The following is a 25,458-nucleotide window of genomic DNA, read 5'->3' as shown; positions in this document are numbered from 1 at the left end:
TGCAAGAGAGGAAAACCTCCATCAGAACCAGAACCAGGGAGAAAAACCTCCATCAAAACCAGAACCGGGAAGGAAAACCTCCATCAGAACCAGAACCGGGAAGAAAAACCTCCATCAGAACCAGAACCGGGAAGAAAAACCTCCATCAGAACCAGAACCAAGAAGAAAAACCTCCATCAGAACCAGAACCAAAAAGAAAAACCTCCATCAGAACCAGGACCAGGAAGAAAAACCTCCATCAGAACCAGAACCAAGAAGGAAAACCTCCATCAGAACCAGAACCAGGAAGAAAAACCTCCATCAGAACCAGAACCGGGAAGGAAAACCTCCATCAGAACCAGAACCGGGAAGGAAAACCTCCATCAGAACCAGAACCGGGAAGAAAAACCTCCATCAGAACCAGAACCAAGAAGAAAAACCTCCATCAGAACCAGAACCAAAAAGAAAAACCTCCATCAGAACCAGGACCAGGAAGAAAAACCTCCATCAGAACCAGAACCAAGAAGGAAAACCTCCATCAGAACCAGAACCGGGAAGGAAAACCTCCATCAGAACCAGAACCGGGAAGGAAAACCTCCATCAGAACCAGAACCGGGAAGAAAAACCTCCATCAGAACCAGAACCAAGAAGAAAAACCTCCATCAGAACCAGAACCGGGAAGAAAAACCACCATCAGAACCAGAACCGGGAAGAAAAACCACCATCAGAACCAGAACTGGGAAGTAAAACCTCCATCAAAACCAGAACCAGGACCAGTTGGAGGTGGACAGGACAAAGAAGATGATTCAACTGGTAGTATCTCTACCTGCCGGTAGCTTCTCTTCCTCCCCGTTTTCCTTGTGGAGGCTAATTTTAAACTTTCATCAGAAAAGGAAAAATAAGACAAATATAAAGTGTCAGCAAAAGATTTATAAGACACAGAAAATCAAGAGCATGCAGTTCTCATCGCCATGTTAGTGCTCCAGGGTCCTTTCTGCCTCTAATACTACGTGATGTGCCCCCCCCCCCCCCCCCCCCCCCCCCCGTAGCCTGTCGGATGGTAAAGAGACGTCAAGTAAAACATGAAGAGCTCAAAGACACACAAGGACGCAGCCTTGGTTTTTCTTAATTTCTCCTCCATACATCTCTCTCTCTTTCTGAGTCTTTTATTTAGTTGTGTAAGTGTGTGTATGTGTGTGTTTTCTAGCCTGCTGGGGAGCTATTTGATTTGTTCTGCCATTTTATTTTAGAGCTCATATTGTTTCTGGTGTATTATTATTATGACGGTTTTATTCATATCAGTGCCTGTAGCAGCTCGGGTCCTGGTCCCGAGACACCTGGGAGGGAGACAGGGACGGAGATGGAGCAATAAAGCCAGAAAGAGCTGCGTCGGCTCAACGCATGCCGCTATGTGTGCAAATGTGTGTGCATGGACCTTGTTCAGCATGTATAGCTGAGCTGACAACAGTGGAAATTATGGCGAGAAGGCCTCAAATTTAACAAAAAGCTTTGCCTGTTTGATACCTGCATGCAGGCTCACAAACACACACATTACACACTTGGCACCTGACGTTCATCAAACAATGAGAGACAAGGGTGTAATTTGTCATTCAGCGTGGCTGGAGAGTGGAGACGGGACCGCTCCATCCATCAATGTGATAAAGTCTGATTCCTGTGTCATACATCAGCTCCACCTCACTCTCTGCTAGGATGACCTGTGGACAGGTGAGCTGCATTCAACGCAACAAACAATCATCAATCATAAGTTCAGAAAGTGAGAGATAAAAATATCCTCACTGCGATTGTGAGACATTTCTCTTATTCCTTAAAAGCTTCATCTGCTAATTCTAACCCTTAAAACTCCACCAGATCTTCCGGAGGTCTCTCTAATCCAGGGGTGGCCAACGTCGGTCCTCAAGAGCCACAATCCTGCAGGTTTTCCATGCATCCCTGCACCGACACACCTGACTCAAACTAATGAGTCATTGTGCAGATCCTTATAGGCTGTTGGATCCATTTAATTTGAGTCAGGTGTGTTGTTGCAGGGATGCATGGAAAACCTGCAGGATTGTGGCTCTTGAGGATCGACGCTGGCCACCCCTGCTCTAATCCATCACCAGGAGTGGTCGTGTGCAGCTCTGTGATGGATATTTTACCCTTTAGGTGATCTATGGAGGTTTTCCAGACATTTCTATCCTGTCCAGGAGGTTTACAATCCAGCCACTAAATGTAGTTTTATTCAGAGACTCTATCTGGTAAATTCACAATGATCCATGATAACAGCATTATTTATTACATTTCACCATAAAAACATCACCATCACTACTATGTTGCTAAGAAACCTCTATTTAGACCTGGACATGATGATGAAGCCACTTCCTGTCAGACTTTCCACCAATCAGAGAGCTTAGATTGACGGTAACGTCCAATCAGGAGCAGCCAAAGATCAACCAGTGAGCAGAAAGTTCTATGTGTGTGTGAAAAGAAGAAAAATAATGCTCCTCTATGGCTGGAATAAAGCCAAGAAGACGTTTCTGATGCACGGTGGCGCCACAAAGCAGCTGAGCTGGAGTTGGTTTAGTGAGGATAGCAGGTAAATAGTAGCAGGAATAACTGGAAATGAGGAAAAAGTGGAAACATGGAAATAGTTTCTGTTGTGTGTTTGTTTCAATAACAATATTTTTTCTCCTGAAAGCCAAGACTTGAGGGAACGATGAGATGAGAAAAGGTTTGGTCACTGTTGATCTGTGTGTTATTTCTACAAAGTTCTGTTAGTAATAAATTCTGCTTTCTTCTTCTGGTCGGCCTTTATGCTGCTACATCTATTCATACATTCATTTTACATCATTTTACCTCCCAGTCTGACAGCTGAGACTGTCCTGGAAAAAAAATCTTTACATAAATAAAAAAGATCTTTTTATATAAATTTTAAGAACAAATGATTTATTAGAAGATGTTGGTGAATAAGGGCTGATGATTTTTATTTATTATGCTTCATGAAAAGCAACCCTGAAATAAAATAAATAAGACTAAAGTCAGTATGGTGAATTTGATCCGCCCTCCACAGCTCAGGATGGAGGATTGAATCAAAGAGAAGATTTGATGCGATCCGCTGGTCTCCTTAGCTAGGTCATTATTTCTATTAATTGGCTTGTATGAACACTGATTGGATCACAGTGAATTAGCTCAAATTCATTTGTATGTAAACTGCCCTGAGGTGAAGCTGTTGTGAAGTGGCACTAAACAAATAAAGCTCAATTGAACTGATGTTAGCATAAACGCGGCCCACTTGTCCTCATTACTTTAAAAGCATCCTACAAAGTTGGTCCTACATGAAACAGGTGGTCATTGAAAGTACTCCATTCGGTCCAACTCTTGTTTTTTTCAGGTTTTAATTCAGTCAAATGAATCAGGATTACAGTTTTCGGGCTTGTTTCTGGATCCCAGCATCATAATAGCACTAATGGTATCTACTAGTCATGAACTTCACTGAAATATGTCACAAAAAATTAAATAATTATGTTTTGTTAATAAATAAATCAAGTGCTTCAGTATGGAGGCAACGTCATGCTTTGTTCATTATAAAAAATGAAAAATTATTTTCTAAGATGCGGCATTTTAGCTGTGATGAGTGAATGCAATGCTAATGAAGCTCTCAGCAGAAAAAAGAAAAGTCAGCTGATGTGAGTGATGCTTCGTGTTCAGCTCGTCTTCATGGAAAAGCTGTTGGTTTTCATCTTGACATCTTTTTTGGCTACTAGCTCACATTTTTTTCAGAATTTAAGCTAGCCACCTTCCATTGTTTAGCACTGCCGGAGCAACGTGAAACAAAGCCAGATAATATTTACGTGCAAAAATAAATAAATAAGTGGTGTAAACTGGACCTGGATTGGTTGAAGGCATAGTATCAACATCCCTCTGCAGCTCAGACCAGAACAAAACAAAGTGCTATTTTTCACATAAGAAGGCGAAGGACCGAAGGAAGGACAAAGATGGGGATCAGGGGAAGCTACAGCTGAAAGATGAAGTCCATTTCTTCACTGTAATTGTTATAATTTTTCATTAAGCAGTCCAAGATGGTAGGCTGATCCGGTTTATGTAAGAGTGTACATGTAGGTGTGTGTGATTGTGTGTATCCTCTTCATCCTCGGTTTTACCCCCAGCTGATGGAGGCAGATATGAGCAGAAGGACCAGTAGGACCCGTTTGGTAAGGTTGGTGCTTAGAGTTGTGGCCCCGCCGGTCCCAGAGGCGCCCAGGGTGGAGATGGGGGCCCTCTCTGAGTAGGGTGGGATGACATCAAACTGACCACCTTCATCAGCCTCCTCCAGACTCTGAGTCAGCTCCTCTTCTTCCTCGCTCTCCACCACCTGTCAGGGAGCAGACGGATAGTAAAATTTCTCAACTTCCATGACTTCTCATTTATTCTTTTATTTTTTATAATGAGGATCACAATGCAACAAATTCAATTTCAGGACCCACTTAACCTCCGTGTTCTCAGATTTACCATCATCTGGTGACTTCATGGCCAAATAATGTCCATGCACAAAATCTACTGTAACACCAATACTGTTCCTGCTGTTTTTCATTAATCAATTGAACAGATTCAGACCTGCTAAAAAATACAAAATATTCTTTTTTACAGTTTTAACTCTTTGAATGCCTGTTTGAATATTTGAATTATTATATTATTCATTAAAAAAAGAAAAAGAAACACGAAAAAGTGAATTATTTTCCATGGAATAAATATCAGGGGATGGGTCTTTGGTGTTCATTAGAGTTTTGAAAATGCCAAAGATAAACAACAAAGCTGATTTGATTGCATTAATATTTTTTAGTGTCAGATTTTCTTTTCAGGCACTTTGGAGGCCAAAATGTAAATTAAACATCAAACATCAATATTTTTTCTCTTTCTTTTTTTTTTTTTTTCCTCCATAAATTCCTGGAACAGCTTCAGACCTGTGCAGAACTACCAAACATTCAATCATTTTAAGCTGTGAGACCATCAGGGGGCGCTTGGAGTGATTTGTTTTCTAAAATAATTTCTGATTATTAAATGTTGATTAGATGTTGATTAGGAAATAATTTCACACATACACACACATATACAAAAAAAATCCTGGTGGTCCCACAGCTCCATAATATAACTGGCAAAAATATCAGGATTTCCTGCATCTGCCTACAACTAGAAATCAGTTGAATCTGGTGGAATCCAGTAAAAATGTTAAATATCACAACTTTTCTTCCAAATCAAATGTTGACATTAAAGGAGAACTGGATTTACACTGGAAGAACTGTGAGATTATAATATGTAGTTTAATAAAAGTCAATGAGACATTTTTGGCCACCAAGGTCCCCAGAGGGAGTATCTGATATTACATAAAATAAACTGATGCAACCAAATATATACTGACTGCCGATCAGACTGTAATCACCACCAAAACCCCCCTGATATTTATTCTATGAAAAATAATTCATGCTAAGGTGCTTTGTGAGCAATAAATAACGGAATAATTCAAATAATCAAACAGATATTTAAAGGGTGCTAATAAAAAAGGATATTTGGTCGTTTTGAGCAGGTCTGAAGTTGTTTAAGTGACTTATAAAAATAAAAAGTCAGAAAAATATTAATGTTTAATGATTTAACATAAGTTTTTTTTTTTTTTGACACTAGATGTTAAAATATTTCACTAAAAATAGTTATTGCAAAAAATTCCTACTACTGACCATAACCCAGCCACAGTGATCACCAAAAAAAAACAAAACAAATATTCGCTGGAGTTCCACCAGGCATGACTCCAGCCGGGCTCCTTTTCCATCAAAAGCCTAACCGGTGCTGGTTCGGGGCTGGTGCTAGAGCCAGCTTAGCTGGAGCTTCCAGCGAACCTGTTCAGTTTTACACTGATGGAGCCAAGTCAGCGCTGTGACATTACATCATCTAAAATGCAACTAAATACGCCGCCTTGAGGAGAAGGAAGGAGGAAGCGCTCAGGCAGTGATTAACATGGAGTTTACTGTGTCCTGCTTTGCGTGTTTGCTTAATAGCTGCCATCACAAAGTCTTGATTTGCTTCATAATCTTAAATGAGTTGTATTCATAACTCAACATCAAAGTGTTGATGGATAGGAGTCAGTGTTGATGATGGCCTGCTGTTCATCTTCACTGAAAGCATCTGGAGAAGTTCAGGGTGCATGCAGCGCTATGACTGCTAATCACTCTTCTGATGATATCATATGCCCCTCTGTCATCCTATTAAAGTACTGCCTTTGGTACTTCACTGCTGAATGAGTTTTAAATTTTTTACTTTTGTTGTTTGACTCATTTCTTTGCTCTCCATCATCTGGTCGGACAGATGCAGATGGTGCAGAAAGGGTTTTTAGCTGCAGGGTAAGGACATCGTAGTCTGGTGTATTCCACCATGTAAGAAATTCTATTTGATGAAGAAATAAATTCTAATAAATTATTAGTTTTCAGTTTAGATGATGTGAGTTTGTACAGTTTCTACAATCTGATGTTTCTATAATTTTTTTAAGGGACTGGAAAAAAAAACCCTGGTGAGCCTAATTAAAGAGGTCATATAGAAAAAAAAATAAACAAAACAAAACTGTGTTTGGGAGCTTATATTCACAGTCTACTTCATGGACATGGTCAGCAACATTACTCAGGTAGGCTGTGGTGGTTAAATCAGGACACGTTGGTACTAAGGGCCCCAAAGTGGGCCAAGAAACTATCCTCCCACCATTACACCAGCAGCAGCCTGAAGCGTTGATCCAAGACAGGATGGATCCATGTTTTCATGATGTTTCCAGCAGATTCTGAGTCTAGCATCTGAATGTGGAGCTGAAATGGAGACTCATCAGACCAGCAACGTTTCTCCATCTTCTATTGTCCAGTGTTGGTGAGTGTGTGTGAATTGTAGCCTCAGTTTCCTGTTCTTAGCTGACAGGAGGCACCCGGTGTGTCTTCTGCTGCATCCTGGTCCAGACAACTGCTGCTCTGGATGTTTTCTCTTGTTCAGAACATTCTCTGGAAACCCTGGAGATGGTTGTGGGTGAAAATCCCACTAAATACTCAGACCAACAACCATGCCATGTTCAAAGTCACCTAAATCCCCTTCCTCCTCATTCCGATGCTCAGTTTGAACTTCAGTAAGTTGTCTTCACCATGTCTACATGACTGGATGTACTGAGCTGTGATTGGTTGATCAGATATTTGTGTGAACAGGACGTTGAACAGGTGGAGCTGATTAAAATTGGGTGTTTTATGACACTGCCAACTGAAGAACTCAGATAACACTAAACTTTAGCTTTTTATTAAGGCAGGGCATGTTGACTGTTACACCCTGCCACGTTCACTCCTTCCCATGAAACACAGCAATCACACTCCGGCTTGCTGATTATCCACACCTGTTCCAGCCAGTCACTCTCTGGACGCCTAGCCAGCCACACCTGTTCCCAGTCCACTCACCCTGCCATATATACACCAGCTCCACACTCACTCGTGGTCAGACCTCGTTGCATCATGAGTGGACTACTCCTTCTTCCCTTTTCAGCTCCAGGGTTGCTCTGCTTACTCCTCCATGCTTGCCAGTCGTAAGACCCCACTTCTGTTATCCTTTGTGTGTAAATAAAGTCTGTTAACCTTCTCCTGTCTCCGAGGTCCATTGCGTAACATTAACGCATTAACTGATTAACACCGTTAATTTTTTTAAATGTGCGTTAACGCAGGGTTGTTGTTTTTTTTTTCTTTCCATTTTCAAACTTCTTGCTTACTGGCCACATGCAGAGGCTGCAGTTCAGGCCTCTTCCTCCATGTCTGGTCCTGCTGCAGCGGTGCGTCTGATGTAATCAGGAGAAAGCAGCTTTATTAACATGAAAAGACGTTTTCTGTCTGGCACTTAAGAAAGAAGAAGAACCAACGTTTCTCTTTGTCTGCCAAAACTCAAGCAGATGGGCAGAAAATTTTGATTTTTGGACGGGAAATTGCTCCCAAAAGATGAGGAAAAAAAAAAAATAATTTTTTTTTTGGTAACTAAATGCAGTTTTATCCTGGTGGATATGAGTTTTGAGGCAAGACAGCAAATTAAGACATTTTACGACTCTTAATATATAGTATGAATCGGGTCTTCTTCTGCCTCTGGTTCGGTGAATCTTGGTCATAACGAGATGAAACTTCCAGCTGTGGAATCTGTGAGATGTGAGCTTTTAGTAGAGGAGCTGTTTGTTCGTGTTCATGCCTTCAGGTGGACACGGGGAGACATGATCTGTGTTTATATTTTTCGGACTTTGTGTAGCTGGTCTTTTAATTATTGTTGTCTTAACTGTGTTTGGTGGTGATGGAAATGATTTTACTGAGCTGGTAGCTGAGATTCTGGACTTTCATGTTTATAGTTACATCTACAGACCTGAACCTACACCTGGAAGCGAGATGTTAACCCTTAACTCCCAGTAGTGGAGGCTGCAGGTGCAGTCAAGCTAAAAATGAAAGTTTAGAGAATTTATATCCAGAAATCTGGATAATGAAGCAGTGAAGGTGCATGGATGGAAGTTATTGTGCATATTGTGAATATTTCTCTCTCCTCACCATCTAGAAGCTGTGAGATTCTCATCCTGCTTTCTGTCTGTTCACCTGATGCTGATATTCATCACATATTGTTCCTTCTGTGTTTAGAAGAAAGCAGCTTCACAGCTTTAAATTCATCCTGCTGACTTTTTACCTTTTAGTTAGTAAATCCTGAACATTTCATCCTTCTTTCTCATAAATATTTGATTTTATAAATATATATGAAGAAATATTTTAACTGTTGCTGTTTAAAGAGAAAACTGCAGCTGTTTATGTGTTTAGCGCAGGGGTCTGCAGCCTTTCAAAGAGCCAAAAAGCCATTTTTCCCTCAGCCAACTAAATAAAACTACTTTAGAGACGCAGATGTTACAAGTAAATGATCATTTTTGATAAATATCTACTATAGGAAATTTGTCATTTTTAAACAACCACATTTTTTATTTTTAGGTTCTAAAATACAGAAAAACATAAAACTTTTGCAGTAGACAGACTTTATTGTATGGGATGTAGAGATTTGTGGAAGATCTAAAAAAAAATGAATAAATAAATAAAAAAGGGGGGGTACAGAGTTTGCAACCTAATGACAAGAAAAATAGATTAAAAATATATTACAGGTACTTTAAGTGTCACTATATTGTGGGAATTCAATGCAATTATTCCATAAAAAATGGGAAATTGCTAAAAACCTGCATTTGTTATTCTATCTATATTTAAAAATATTAGGTAGTTCTTTAGCATGTTTAGCCATGTAGTAAGAGTCCTTGTGGGAGGTCCAGAGGGCCACTTGCAGCTCTGGAGACACATCTCAAAAACCCCTGATTTAGTGTTTGTAAACCAGGCATTGGTAATCATTATCTGGCTTCTCCGTCTTTATCTTCAACCAACAGCAGCCCATTGTGCTACATTCACTGTCCCTATTTTGCAGCCGTCTAATAGATAAGTTCTTATTTCAATGAATAGCCAGGGATATAAGGGGTTAATGTAGATCTTTCACTAGCATGACTAACCTACTGAATAATCTGGAATCAGACATTAATAACAGGCTGAAATAAGGTTGTAAACTACATTTATAAATGACATTTTAATAAGCAGTAAGTATCCATTTTTCACTATAAATGAAATGGTCTTTAATTTTTTATTTATTTATTTTTTTTTATTTTTTACAAACATTAACCAGAAAATAACTGTCAAAACAAAATGGATTTCTCAGCAAATGAGAAAACGAACAGACTGCTGGCGTTTACAGTGATATTAAAATTCCAGCCGACTTCACATTTGATCGTATCCCCTGCGGAAATGTAACATTTAAAACAAAGCAAAGTCTGTGTATCTAAATGGGACTTTTTTTTCCTTGTGCTGCAGCGGATACTCAGCTTTTTGAAGTGAAACCTTTCAAACTGAGGGAAAATCACTTTAGAGAAACAAGTGAAAGCTCCTCAGAGAGACAAAATGAGAAGCTGAGTGACAGACGGACGAGATGTGGAGCAGGTATGGACCGGGGGAGGAGGAGGTGGAAAACGGAGACAAAAAGAAGGGGAAGAAAGAGAGAAGAGAAGAGTCAAGGAAAGGACAGTGAGAGGAAGGATTTAGGGAAAGAAGGAGAAGGAGGAGGAAGACATATGGGCATGAATAAATTCATGCTAATAAAGCACTCCTTCCAACCAACACCTCATCTAATCCGCTCACTGGGAGAGACACACAGAGATGAAGGCAGAGTGGGCGAGTGGAGGGTTGGAATCCCCTCTTGTCTGCCGGCCCAGATTATCTCTGGCAGCGGGGCATGCTGGGAGATTGTGGTCTGGCCAAGGTTACAGTAGCCAGGACAGCGATTGGATTGGACCACATTTAATGATGAGAGCTGGACGGAGGCAGCCAGGAGCCAGGCCCTCAGAGCATATGTGTGGCTGGCACATGCAGATGTGATCCAACAGCTCTGAAAACACAACGCTTGCGGGCCAAAACCCCTCAGTGGGCCACAGACGGAGGGAAACTCAGTTTGAGGACAGAGAACATTTTGTTTCTTCAGAGTTTATGTCTGGTCCTGAATGTCTCACCAAAAAGCAGGAAAACCGAAGTCCCACTTAATTTTTTACATAGTGAGGGCTTCTCAAGTCAAACCAGCCATTAAAACTCTGCTAGACCCCCAAGCACTATCATTTCTATCATCATCAGTGTCTCAGCAACAGTAGTGTGTAGCTCTGTGGGGTAAATTAGGATGGATGTTTTACTCTTTAGGTGATCTATAGAGGTTTTCCAGGCATTTCTATCCCGTCCAAGAGGTTTACAATCCAGCTACAACATGTAGTGTTTATTCAGAGACTATCTGGTAAATCCACAATGATCCATGATAACAGCATTATTTATCACTTTTCACCATAAAAAGATCACCATCACTACTACGTTGCTAAGAGACCTCTATTTAGACATGGACATGATGATGAAGCCACTTCCTGAAAAATAATGCTCCTCTATGGCTGGAATAAAGCCAAGAAGACGTTTCTGATGCACGGTGGCGCCACAAAGCAGCTGAGCTGGAGTTGGTTTAGTGAGGATAGCAGGTAAATAGTAGCAGGAATAACTGGAAATGAGGAAAAAGTGGAAACATGGAAATAGTTTCTGTTGTGTGTTTGTTTCAATGCCAATACTTTTTCTCCTTAAAGCCAAGACTTGAGAATTATGTGCAGATTAGAAAAGGTTTGGTCACTGTTGATCTGTGTGTTATTTCTACAAAGTTCTGTTAGTAATAAATTCTGCTTTCTTCTTCTGGTCGACCTTTATGCTGCTTTATCTATTCATACATTCATTTTATATCATTTTACCTCCCAGTCTGACAGCTGCTACACACTGGTATAAACTGGGATTAGAAGCTCCAGCTGCTACAGACTGGTTTATACTGGGATTAATAGCTTCAGCTGCTACAGACTGGTTTATACTGGGATTAAAAGCTTCAGCTGCTACAAACTGGTTTATACTGGGATAAAAGCTCCAGTTTCTACAGACTGGTTTATACTGGGATTAAAAGCTTCAGCTGCTACAGACTGGTTTATACTGGGATTAAAAGCTTCAGCTGCTACAGACTGGTTTATACTGGGATTAAAAGCTTCAGCTGCTACAGACTGGTTTATACTGGGATTAAAAGCTTCAGCTGCTACAGACTGGTTTATACTGGGATTAATAGCTTCAGCTGCTACAGACTGGTTTATACTGGGATCAAAAGCTCCAGCTTCTACAAACTGGTTTATACTGGGATAAAAGCTCCAGTTTCTACAGACTGGTTTATACTGGGATTAAAGCTTCAGCTGCTACAGACTGGTTTATACTGGGATTAATAGCTTCAGCTGCTACAGACTGGTTTATACTGGGATTAATAGCTTCAGCTGCTACAGACTGGTTTATACTGGGATTAAAAGCTTCAGCTGCTACAGACTGGTTTATACTGGGATTAAAGCTTCAGCTGCTACAGACTGGTTTATACTGGGATTAAAGCTTCAGCTGCTACAGACTGGTTTATACTGGGATCAAAAGCTCCAGCTTCTACAAACTGGTTTATACTGGGATAAAAGCTCCAGTTTCTACAGACTGGTTTATACTGGGATTAAAGCTTCAGCTGCTACAGACTGGTTTATACTGGGATCAAAAGTTCCAGCTGCTACAGACTGGTTTATACTGGGATCAAAAGTTCCAGCTGCTACAGACTGGTTTATACTGGGATCAAAAGCTTCAGCTGCTACAGACTGGTTTATACTGGGATTAAAGCTTCAGCTGCTACAGACTGGTTTATACTGGGATTAAAAGCTCCAGCTGCTACAGACTGGTTTATACTGGGATTAAAGCTTCAGCTGCTACAGACTGGTTTATACTGGGATTAAAGCTTCAGCATTTTGAGACTCTGGACCATCATACAAACACACATGTCCATGGCTCAGCGGAGGTTTCTTATTGGCCGATGCTCATTATCAGCTGTGTTTCTGTTAGGCAACGGATCAGGAAAACACACCTTCCTGCTGGGTTATTTTGAGATGGATTTAGTCTCATGACACAAGTGAAGAACCAAGAACTTTTACTGGAGTTGGGGGGAGTTTGAAGGGCTGGGAAAGCAGGCCCTGTGGCTCATCAGCATGAAAGTTTCAAACCTACGCTCTCTGGCGGCTGTCAGGGGGTCGCGATGTACTGGCTCTGCGGCATCCCCTAAACCCTGCTGGCGGTCCCGGTATAAACACCCCATTGATAAACGGTCTGGTGATCTTCAATGGAGGGTTGTGCACGGGGCCATAGCCACTAACAGGTACCTGGCACACCTTGATCCGAACACAGGGCCTGGGTGTCCTTTTTGTTGCCAGTTAGAAACGGTTCACCATGTCTTTGTTCAGTGTTCACGGCTGATGGGTTTGTTTAAGCTTTGGAAGGCTTTGGTTCAGGAGTTTGGAGAACAGTTTTCTTTCAGTTATTTTGTTTTTGGTCCTCGGTACTCTGCGTGTAAAAAATCTGTTCACTTACTGTTAAATTTCATTTTTTGGTGAGGCTAAGTTAGCCATTTGGAAGACCAGAAGGAACAGGATCAAGGGTCAAGGGACAGAGAAAGTTCTCCTGGTCATCACCAGGTTACTGGCAGCTCAGCTCAGGGTGGAATTTGATTTCTTTAATTTCACAAACAGGCTGGAGGAATTTGTGGAATTTTGGGGTCTTCAGAATGTTCTGTGTTCAGTTACACATACTGTAAATATTTATCTCTCCTCACGATCTAGAACAGGGGTGCCCAATATTTCGATCGCGATCTACTTGTCAATCACAAAGGGAGTGCAGGTAGATCATGAACATGAAGGAAATTATGGATGTGGCAACAAAGATCACCTGTTCTATTCGCGCCAGATCTCTTCAAAGACTGACTGTCGGAAAAGGCTGACTGCGACTACTCTGAATTGTTGCTACACACTGACGTGAGATGGCTTAGTCGAGGGAAATTCCTGCAAAGATTTCGAGAGCTCTGTCCAGAAATTAGGGAGTTTTATTTTATAGCTAAGCATGCAGAATACAGTCAACTAAAGGATGACCAGTGGCATCTAGACTTGGCTTTTTTATCCGATCTGACCAACATGTTGAATGATCTCAATGTAGAGCTGCAAGGAAAAGACAAAACTGTAATTAATCCTGAAAATTTCATTGTTCTTTATCATATTTTTTTTATTTTATATATATTAAGAAATATTTAAATTGTTGCTGTTTAAAGAGAAAACTGCAGTTAAGAAAGAAAGAAAACATAATTTTTGACAAATATCTACTATAGGAAATTTGTTGATATTTTTGAAGAACCACATTTTATTTATATTTTTATGTTTTAAAATAGAGAAAAAAATAAAACATTTGCAGCAGACAGACTTTATTCTATGGGATGTAGATATTTATGAAAAATTATATTAAAAGAGAAAAAAAAAACATAGTTTTCAACCCAATAAAGAAAAATAGATTTAAACACTATTATATCTATATTTAAAAACATTAGTTAATTCCTTTGCATTTTAACCATGTATTCAGAGCCATTGCGAAAGGTCCAGAGAACCACTTGCAGCTCTGGTCCTTTGTTGTCCTGCAGGCAGATGAGAAAGTGGTTCAGGGAGACATCTGGACTGAACCTGATCTAGATGCGTTTATATGGTGCCTGCTATGCTACCTGAGCTAAACACTGCACCGACAGGAATGTTCAACAACAACCAGTTATTTTCTTCATCTTTCTGTCTGGGCTTTTTGCTCCTGAAGCAACATTTCTGAGGGTTTAGTAACGTGCTGCTCTCAACTGTTGCCTCCACTATCTGTGAAAAGTCCAACAGAAACAGCTGCTAAACTTTCCTGCTTCTCCAAACTGAGGTCAGAAAGCTGAGGAGAGTTGATTCCTCCTTGTTGAAGCTTCAGCTAGCTTCAGGCTTAGCTCCCTTCACTTTACCCAACAGCTAGCTGCAGCTAGCTTCAGGCTTAGCTCCCTTCACTTTACCCAACAGCTAGCTGCAGCTAGCTTCAGGCTTAGCTCCCTTCACTTTACCCAACAGCTAGCTGCAGCTAACTTCAGGCTTAGCTCCCTTCACTGTATCCAGCAACTAGCTGCAGCTAGCTTCAGGGTTAGCTCCCTTTTCTTTACCCAGCAACTAGCTACAGCTAGCTTCAGGGTTAGCTCCCTTTTCTTTACCCAGCAGCTAGCTACAGCTAGCTTCACGCTTAAGCCTGGTACACATGTAAGGATTTTTTTAATCTTATGAGATTTTTTCATCAGTTAGAAACCTCACAAGAAAGAAAAAAAAAAAATCAGGCATTAAACAGTTTTGATCATACTGTGTGTGGTGTGCTCCGATAACCAAATCACAGAACAACACAAACAATACTGTACCGCAACTGACATCTATTCCTCCGAGTCGGACATCTCACGTGACCAAACATCATCTAACAAAAACGTAGAAGAACCATAGCAACAACTGGCAAAAAACAAAGAAGAAACATAGTGACAACCGGAAAACACAACACAGCATGGAGGGGGATATATAGGACGACGGAATGATGCCAGATTCGAAAAAAAACCTGACTGAAGACAGTGTGAACACGGATGTTAAACCTTCTGTTGCCCAGCCAGGTCGCTCTCTGATTGGCTTCATTCCGTTCCCTGTCACCATCCACAGTCACAATTCATGAGTCATCGGCTTTCCTCACAGATATGAAGATATCGAATAAATTTTTTTTAACATGTTCAATATTTCCCATTGTTGGCTACAACCCATTTTAGAGCCAATTACCGGGACAAATCTGCTCGTACCACACCATAGACCAAATGATAATTGTACAGAAAAATCTAACAAGACTCAGGATAATCGGGCATTTGTTGTCCTTGGTCGGGAAGAGGCAACATCGGGACAAAAACAGCCGGATAATCTTTATGTGTGTACAAGGCCTTAGCTTCCTTCACTTTACCCAACAGCTAGCTGCAGCTAGCTTCAGACTTAGTTTCCTTCACTTTACCCAGCAGCTAGTGTCAAAGTGGGACCTTATTTTCTTTAGCTAATTATTGATCAGTTATGGGTTTTTGTTTTTTGCAACGAAATGTGTGTGGATTTTTTATACTGGGTTTTATATTGTACTTGCTGTGTTCCTAATTGCATGAGAGTAGACACCTGGACATGACTGAGAACAGCTGATTTCAGTTAGGTCCCCACGCCCCCTGCCTCTGGATTGAACAATAGGTAATAAGGAGCCTTTCTTAAGGACTGAGGGAGGATGAGCAGGAGAGCAAGCAGCAGATCAAGTGGTGCAGAAGTGAAGGAGGACTGAACAGAAACAAAGCTGCAGTACAGGTGGGACTGAAGGAGTCAGAGGAAGCTGCACGGACTGCAGGCAGAGGACCAGGGAAGCGACAGGATTGGCCCAGGCTTTGAGGGGACTACTGCAACGCCAGTTACCAGCTAAGTAAAGGAATGTGGAAGAGCTTGTGGATAGCATAGGCATGCAACCTCTTTCTTCCTTCTAGAAAACTGCACCAATCGAGTTACGGTTTCTTCTCCCCTTCCCACAGCGGTGTGTCGAGGATATCCAGCCGACAGGGTGATGACCACAGACCCAGGCCAGCTGGTCGAACTGGATTGTCTCCACTGAGGAACATTAGGAGCACACTAGGACATTTTCTGGCTGCTTGCTAGTTTCAGATCAAGGACAGGGGTTTTTTTTTTTTTTTTTTTTTTTTTTTTTTTTTGTTTGTTTTTTTAGTATTTTAGTTCCTTGCCTCCACTTCTTTTGAACTGGTTTTCTTTTTAAAGAGAAACAATTTTATTAAAATTGTAAACCCCACTCGGTGTACTCCTTCGACAGTGGAAATCCTTTTTTGCTGGTATTTAGAAGAACCCTCACACTATTGTGACACTTGCAGCATCTAACTTCAGGCTTAGCTTCCTTTACTTTACCCAGCAGTGCTGAAGCAGACGGCGGAAGTAGAATATTTTATTAATTGTATAGCTAAACTGGACACAGCTTTATAAACGGTCAAGCTAAGAACGGAAAGTTGGGGAATTTATAGGCAAGAAATCTGGGTAGGGCACCACTAATTTGTCTTGTGGTGGTTTTAACATGTCTGTAGCTACAGTACTTTGTAATTCTATATCTTTGAAAGGTGCTCTACAAATAAAGTTTTACTTAAGGTGCATGTATAGAAGTTGTTGTGCTTATTGTGAATATTTATCTCTCCTCACAATCTAGAAACTCTGAGACTATAACCCTGCATTCTGTCCGTTCACCTAATGGCAGATGTTCATCATATATTGATCCTTCTGTGTTTAAAAGGCAGGCAGCCTGACACAAGGTTTAAAGATTGGATCTTAAAAGGTTCAAATAGTTCATTTGTTGATGGTCATTCCCAAGTTCTGAACCTTTTAAAACAGTAATTTGGTTCAGAAGCCAAGGATTTCTTTAGATTACAGGTCAGGAATTACTTTCAGCATAATATCAAATAGAATTTTGAGAACATGGACTTCTTAGAAACATTCAAGTCATTGATCGAACTGGCTACATGCATGTAAAAATAACCCAGTTACAGAAGAGCATTCTGCAATTCAGGAAGGAGAACGCAGGCTACGTGAAAGAGGTGGGAAAGAAAAGGATTAAGAATCAAAGAACAGTATTCAGATAAAAATCTGTCAGTGCAGTGGGCTTCAACTGTATCCACAAGTTGGCAGGAAATTCGGTTGGAAGAATATTTTGAGATTTTTAAAAACACCAAAGCAAAACTATGTAAATTTGAAAATGGTGATTCATGTTGGAGATGTTCCTGGTACACTGTTTTCAAGTTTTCTGGGGCTGTCAGGTTCTCCATCTTTATTGGATTAAAATATGAGAACATATTCACACTGTATTATAAATCCTTTTACATTTGCAGCATTGTACAATGGCAATCTAGCGTTGGAGACCTATAACAGTAAAGAGAGGAAACTACTGTTCTTCTAGCAGCAAGTAGGACGGCTGTCACCAGAAGATGGCTTCAGAAGCAGCAACAAATGGATCATCATCCACAGAATTTTCGTTGTGGAGAGAATTTCCTTCTCACTAAAATTCAAACTGGATAAATTTAAAAGAATATGAGCAAAATGGACAGAATATGTGAAACCTGTAGGGTCAGATTTCACCTGAAAATTTTTGGTGACACGTGAACACATGAAATGGGAGGAAATGGAATGAATGAGTGGAAATGATAGCGCCCATCCCTCGTTTTTTTTCTCTTTTGTCTTTTTTTTTGGGGGGGGGTTGTTTTATTTTCTGTTTTGACTCCATTTTCTTTGTGTTTTCAATAAAAAGATAATGAAAGAAGGAAGGTAGCTTCACACAGCTCATGATGACTTTTTATCTTTTAGTTAGTAAATCCTAAAATTTTCATCCTTCTTAGTCATAAATGTTTGATTATAGTACATTAATATTTATGAGATTTATAAAAAATATATTTAACTCTTACAGTTTAAAGAGAAAACTGCTTCTAAAAGTTGTTTGTTTCACATTTGAAAACCAAAACTTACAGCATTTCCTCATATAGAAGAACTTTTAAAGGAAAAGGATATTTTGCTGTTAAAAATGTGATTAGTTGCAAAAATTTCACGCGATTTATGATTTAAAAAAAATTCAATTGTTGCCCAACATGTTATATGAAGCACTGAGTGGTTACAGCAAATATAAAGTTTCTGGAGACAAGAGTCTGAAAGTTGGTCTGAAACGATGGTCTGAAGGTACGTACATTGTTGGTGAACTCTGGGAGGTGGTTGTCCTCCTGGACCAGCGGGGAGGGCCTAGGAGCTGGAGGCTGAGTGGCATCTGCAGGCAGAGAGCCAGGGCTTCCCATCCAGTTGATGGAGTTACCTGCATGGAAACAGCAACACCACCTATAAGTGTGTTTTCTAATAACCTGACCATGACATTTACTGCTATAACGTTGTGCTCATGTGGTCCAAAGCAGGGTTTTAATGGCATCATTTGTAAGAAGAGGTGTGAACAGAGGTGGGTTAGGGTTCTGGTTGGGTACAAATTGATTTAGGTTCACTCAGGCTGTGTCTGGCCTTTCAGAGTTACTGGAATTCTTTAGTTGGAGTGGCTGTTAGCTTGGCTTGATGCTACATCTGAGTGGGTGTAAACCAACATTTCTATTTGGCAGCTTTATTGTTTAAGCCATTGTCAGCTTGATAAATCACCAGGTTTTATGGGAAGTGCCTTGACACATCGATCCAGGCTTTACGGTTGGAACATTCAGGCTCAGTTTGGATCGACAGTCCCGTTTGACAGATGCTGTGATTGACTGACATGTGGAGCCCCTCCCCCATCTTCAGCTCCTCTGGTTACATCTCTCCAACCTGACAGATTCCTCATGCTGCGGATCCATTTCCAAGAGTCTTTTGGATGCTGAGACTGTAGCGTGAGACTGAAATATAAAGCAGCAGAGTTCAGCTCCAGCTGAGAGAGGAGCTGCAGGAGGCGGCCACCCAGACACATTCAGCAGATGCTGTGTCGCAGCAGTTTTTATTTATTCCCTCTCAGCCCTCCATCACGGGATCATTGATTGAGACACTCACACAGACTCCATAATTCTGACACTCAGATTTGATCACAATACAACCACATATCTGTATGCTTTAGAGTTAAAAGCATCGGAGTCAGGCTGAATAGCACCGCTGGAGAGTAACAAGCATTTAATCGTGAAATTATTCAGATTTGACTAGAAAAACTCCAACTCAGAATAACTTGACTGGTGTCTTTAAAAATGTCTTTAACCCTTTAAGATAAAAGCAAGAGAAAATGTTTCTTTGCATTTTTTCTTTTCCTTTAGACAAAAACAACAATGAATGTTCTTTTTAACAAATGGTTGAGATTATAGTTAATAATAATAGTAACAATAGTAAACTGGCCTGAGTCACCTCTGAGGAGAGGCAGGTTTATTTTTGCTCTTTTTTAATAAAATTCCTTATAGTGAGGGGCATATAGGACAGAATGGATCATCAGTATTACTACACCAGTTTTAAGTCAATTTTAAAGTAGCACTATGTAACCTTCTGACCTTAAAATGACACATTTCTGACTTGTTTTTGGCTTGTTTCTTGCATCCTAAAGGGTTGGAAATGGCCCTTCACAACGTTTTTTACTCAGATTCTGTGTCACTTTACAGCCAAGTTTCACTTTACAGCATCACATGTTAGCAACTGGATATCAACACCAGCCATTTTAAAAGCCCCACGTTCATCAAGGAACCCAAGGGGACATTATTGCAGGAATAGAGGAAAAGAAAGACGGAAAGGGACAGAGCAAGAGATAAGACAAGCATTAACATGAGTCTGACTTTTGGTGTCTGGAGAGAACTCAAACAGGATGAAGATGGATGCTGGATTAGCCGTCGTTATATAATATAATATAATATAATATAATATAATATAATATAATATAATATAATATAATATAATATAATATATATTAACATTAGTTAGTTTTTAAGGAACACTACAGAAGCAAGAACCAGATGTGATTAAGAATCATCAGTTATCGGTCAGGTCTGTTGCATTAGATACACGCCTAAATTCAACATTCACACACACTGATCTAATCTACTGCGTGAGCAGTGAGTGTCCTGCTTACGTTTATGATAACTGGCCATTTATGATCGGTTGTGGGTCAAGCCATCCCTTTGTACGAGGCAGTCTCCTGGCATATGGTGATAAAATGTGATCTTTTCCATTGCTCGGGGCTCAGCAAGAGGACCAGTCCTCTGAGCCCAGCACTGCATTGCTTTACCTGTGACCCGAACTAGAATAAATTTTTGCTGAATTATTAAGAGATTCTCTCTTGTCTTTTTGTTTTTGAGCTTCCAATAAAAGAATTAGGTTCTAACAATTTGGTGCCGTGACCCGGATTGGTTGACTGTGACCCGTTGAGGGCCATCGGAGTCGGTTGGAGAAGTCATTCTACAGACAATTTCAGACCTGTCTAAAGAAAGGTGAGCAGAAAACCTTTTCTAATATCATTTCTGTGTATTGAACACAAAGATTGTCTAATTAATGATGTGCTCTGATCGATAAATTTCACTGAAATATTCCATAAATTTAATGATGTTATTTTACTGAAGTGAATGGTCTGAAACATGATCACATGTAAAGTAAATATATATATATATATATAGACTCACAGGAGGGACAGTCTATGACTGTCATAGTTTAGACTAATTTGACCAAATAAAAGGCGGAAAATTTGTCATAGGAATGAATAAACACTGAGGGTCATCTTCCAAATTTATTTGAGTAAAAAAAAAGGTTGATTGTGCCGATGCCACGTAAGCTGAAGACTCCTGTTTGAGCAGGAGTATAAAAATATCCGGATTTTTTTAAAAGAAAAAAAGTTCTTTGTTATTTTCCATGTTAATGTGAGGTTTCCTGCTTGGTTGATGTTTTTACTGTGGACGTGTCCATGTATCGGACAGTTTATTCTGCTCGAGAATTCCTGCACTGACACAGATTTCAAGTAGTTCTGTAACGGGGTTGGTTCTAGCAGACTAGGGGATATTTAGTTAGGGTGTTTCAGAATTTGGTGAATTACCACAAGGGATCAGACGGGGCAAACCCTCCATAACCAAGCGCACAGAACGACAGTTCCGTGTAGAAGCTTCTTGGCTGGGTCCTTACTTGGGTACCGTACCACTTACCACATCTGTACAACACGTCCAAATACTTCTTAAAATGTTGCTAAAAGTTGTGGATAAGTGGAAGGATTGTAAATCCGACTCATTGGGGTCGGTATTATATAAAATTATAGTCAGATGGCAGAAAAAGTTCCAAAAGAAGGGGAGATAAAAGGATTGGAAAGATTTGTTGATTGGGTTAAAGAAATGTAGAAAAGGGCATGTTGGAGGACATGAGAGCTCTCCACCCAAAATGAGTGAATCCAACATGTTTTAAAACAATTTCAACATTAATTACAACAATCTTCAGATACGATGTGATTGCAATCATCAACTATAAGGATAAAGTTATGCAGAAATAATAATAATAATATTAATAAGAATAACAACGACAATAGTAATAATAAGAAAAATGATTAAAGGAATACTCAGTCTATTTAATATTTCTTTATCCCAGACCATTTTTGTACTGTTCAAGTACCAGCTCCTTACATATTAAATTAAATATTTGGATAATTGGACACCACCTGTGTTCTTCTCCCATCCTGTTCCACAGTAATCTCTGACTGAAAATGTTCTCTATAGGATATAGTGATAAGCTCCGGATAGCTTTGAATGATTGATTAATTCTCTTTATTTTGAAAGAAAAAAAATGAGATAAAATAATCCATGAATATGCCCCTAAACAAACGCCTACATGTACATTTGCATTGCTGCATACTCATACATATGTACAAGTACACACACATACCTATCCATTCATTTTTATTTAATAGTTTTATGGAGTTTATAGGATCCAGATAACCGAATTGATGTATAACACGGACCCCCCTTTTTTGGTTTGTTAGCATCCAGAACTAGAATACAGAGTCCCCACAGGGATATAAACCAGATATAGTTCAGAACTTCACTGAATTATTTCTTTTTGTTCTTGAGCTTCCAATAAAAGAATCGGGTTCTAACATGTGCTCCCTAACGATGGCTAATCCAGCATCCATCTTGCATCCTACCCGTACTCTGAGATCTCTCCAGCAAGTAAAAGTCAGTCTTATCTTCACCCCTGTCTTATATTTTACTCTGTTCCTTTCTCTCTTTCTTTTCCTCTCTTTCTCCCATAAAGTTCCCTTGCGTTTTTTGGCTGAATGAGCCATGGTGCACATTCAAAACAGCAGAAGAAAAAGTAGTGAAGTGTGGTTTCTCAGCCTCGGGAGGCTGTTGGGAAGCTGGGTAGCAATAGCATGAAAATATGGAGAAACATAGTGAGAAACAGATTAATAACCATCACAAACTAACCATATTCCTGTTGTGCTCAGAGGATAAATGTTTTACACTACCAGCAGATCAGCTGCAGACAGACAGTGAATTTACATCAGGTTCTGGAACCTGTTTGTAGAGATGAAGTGTAGGCTGCAGACTCACGCAGGCAGGGGTTGTGGGTGAAGAGGCGCTGCAGTCTCAGACACTCCTGCCACTGGTTGCCGCTGCCTTCACAGCTGCACCACAGCGACACATCAGCAGAGCCGTTGCTGATGTAGTTGGGCGTCATGGTGGTCCCTGCAGGACAGAGCGGGGAAAGTTCCCGATCAGAATGTGTGTTTTTGAATGAGTGAAAGGTTTACATCAAAAAGATAAAAGCTGCTTTCTGTTATGTTTTTTTTTTTTTAAGAAAACGGTTCGGGTGTTTAGCAGGTGATTACTTGGTGGTTGAAAAGCACAAATGATTTTTGTTATTTTCCTTCACTAAAAGATAAAGCACCAACACAAAGCAGCAAGATGCAGAATCTATGACCTTTCCTGGAAAGACTGAAGGGATATTTCAAAGACTGGAGGAACGTTTTGATGCCATCTGCAGTTTTCAAGGCCAGAAAGGCCAATTCTTGAAAAAGTGCAAATGTCTCAATCGAGCTTTAGTAGCATGGTTGACAGTGATGCACACACACACACACACGCACACACAATATATATCTAGTTTATATGCCTGTAGGGACTCTGTATTGACACAGAGTATTTCCAACCCCTTCCTATAACCTTAACCATCAGTACTGAATGTCTGACCCTTAAAATAATGTGCACAACACCTGCCTGACTAATCATAATAAATATTTTACTCTTTAGTTTGAGTCTCTTCCTCCTGTTTTTGTCTTTTTGTTTTTCGAAGCTCCTCTTACAACGTGGTTGCAATCCACCAGCAGCTGGAGTAGAAACGGTGAATGTTTCGCTGTTTAAAGGTCCCATATTATACACTTTATTCCCAATCTGAGACCATTCATTAATATCTAAATGAAATATTTCCGCCATGGTATGGACAAATCGACCCTCAGTTTGAGTGCAGCGGCTTCTCTTCACCTCCCTCTTTTTAGCAGCTTCAGAAATGTGCCGTTTATGGTGGGAGGAACCCTGGTGGAGCAGCTCAGCTGTTGGTTCCGCCCATCGCATCGCCCGTCATGAGGTGATTGACAGGTTAGGCCTTAGCGGTTACTAGACGCTGATTACAGCGTAGTGAAGGATAAACAAACGCCGGAACACCGGAACCCATTCCTGAAGAAGTTCGAGCAAGAAGACTAACAGTACTGCTCTTACCTCTCCAGCTGTGTCACGGACAGTTGGTATTGAACCTGGCTTCAGCTTCAAACGGTTGGCGAAGCCTGCTTTCCATGCACCCATGTTGTGGAAACAGTCCTCTTTGAAATGCTGGCCACAGACATGCAAAACCTTTGGAAGTTTTCCGGGTACATTTCCTCCAAAAATAAAATTAATCCACTCAGTCCTCGTGGGTTCAGTGGATGGAAGTAAAAAAACGTTTTCGTGTTCATTTATGCAGCCACAAACAGAACAGTGCTTCTGTCGCTTAGCCATGTCCGCTAACGAGGGTTGCCGAAGAGGGAAAAACACTGGGCGCTAGGTGATTTTTAGAGGGCGGGCTTTGAGAGCCGGTAGGCGGGTCCATCGCTCTGTGGGGAGTGGTTATTGTCCCTTATGACGTCATAACGTACACGCTTTCAAACAAGCTCATTTCAGCGCTTACTTCCCTAGAGGTGGAGCAGGGGGGAGAGAGAGCGCCTGAAAGAGTTTCACACTTACGGGTCTCCTACACATGCGGGGGGACCAGTATGACTGTTCCAAAACCATTAAAAAGTGAATTTTGCATAATATGGGACCTTTAAAGCCAGATGACAAGAAGAAAACCTGCAGGATGTCCACCATTCTCCGCCTTTGTTTCTGAGTCACGTTCTTCTTCCTTATAATCCAAAGAAGGTGTCGCAACGCTATGACATCACCCTGTTACATAGCTGATGCATCTATCACTATCTGGCTGATGTTACCAGGTAGGAGTATGGTTGCTGTGGAAACGCGAAAGAGAACCTGACCTCTTGGTTAATAACAAACCTAAATACACAAACATCTTAAAATCTCTTTCTAAAATCATTTAAACGTTGTAGAAAACATACTAAACTTATTTTCTGTAATTCTATGTTTCCAGGCAAGTCGAGAGAATTTCAGTCCAAACAGAATAAAAACTTCAGGACCAGTAAAATAAACCAAGAGATGTAAGATGTTCATATCAAACAGGTACGTGAAAACGGACGACACGTTAAATACACCTGCAATAAACCATCAGTTAATTCATGCTGTCAAGTCTAAAATAATGACATGGAATGGCATAGTGGAATTTCTATATAAGTCAGGAACAATTTATTATTATCTACAAACAACGTTTCAGGAAAGAGGTGGAGGTGTAATTTTAGGGGAATTTAAAATAAAGAGATATTGAACAACAGAAAAGGGAATCAGTCCAACCATTAATGGAGATAACGCAAAGTCCAAGTTTCTATTTTTCTAAAGAAAAATATAACTAATCATTTTTACAAGGTACGGGCAAGATGGCTTCAACGCCTACATGGGATAAACTTACCATGCAATACATGGGGCACTTATGTTCATGTTATTATTTATAATAGACATATTCTGTATATTGGTTTTATATTAAATAAAATGTTTGTAATTCTATTACCAAAAAATAAACAAATGTATTTATATTGATATGCAGTATTTTATGTAAATGACTTAATATGTAAATATGCATAGAATATAATCATATATATATATATATATAGATATATATATATATATATGAATAATTAAGGAAATATATATATATATGTATAGTTAAAACTATTATAGTTAACTTTATTCATAGCTGGATCCTGTAACAGTGGCTATTAGCCAAGGGGCATCTTAACCGGTTGGTAA

At 40.1% G+C, this 25,458-nt stretch overlaps 1 protein-coding gene and 1 long non-coding RNA gene across 2 annotated transcripts in view; one reads left to right on the top strand and one right to left on the bottom strand.

Annotated features, from left to right (window-relative positions):
• Positions 1-2,385: 2,385 nt before the first annotated feature.
• LOC121642560 lies at positions 2,386-20,127 on the top strand. Its single transcript, XR_006010914.1, has 3 exons — positions 2,386-2,397; positions 4,263-4,266; positions 20,046-20,127. It is a non-coding gene; the product is annotated as an uncharacterized LOC121642560 (long non-coding RNA).
• gfra3 (GDNF family receptor alpha 3) overlaps positions 3,355-25,458 on the bottom strand; it is a 77,264-nt gene continuing 55,160 nt past the window's right edge. Inside the window, exons 6-8 of the mRNA XM_041989313.1 lie at positions 22,627-22,761; positions 18,289-18,410; positions 3,355-4,348 (exon numbers count right to left, since the gene is read on the bottom strand). Of these exons, the coding sequence (XP_041845247.1) occupies positions 4,133-4,348; positions 18,289-18,410; positions 22,627-22,761 (473 nt within the window). The 3' untranslated portion in view covers positions 3,355-4,132. The remainder of the gene's footprint in view (positions 4,349-18,288; positions 18,411-22,626; positions 22,762-25,458) is intronic.

This window comes from Melanotaenia boesemani, chromosome 7 (genome assembly GCF_017639745.1).
Source record: "Melanotaenia boesemani isolate fMelBoe1 chromosome 7, fMelBoe1.pri, whole genome shotgun sequence".
Lineage (NCBI taxonomy): Eukaryota > Metazoa > Chordata > Actinopteri > Atheriniformes > Melanotaeniidae > Melanotaenia > Melanotaenia boesemani.
Note: the sequence above shows the minus strand (reverse complement) of the source record. Positions and strands in the feature narration are given on the sequence as shown.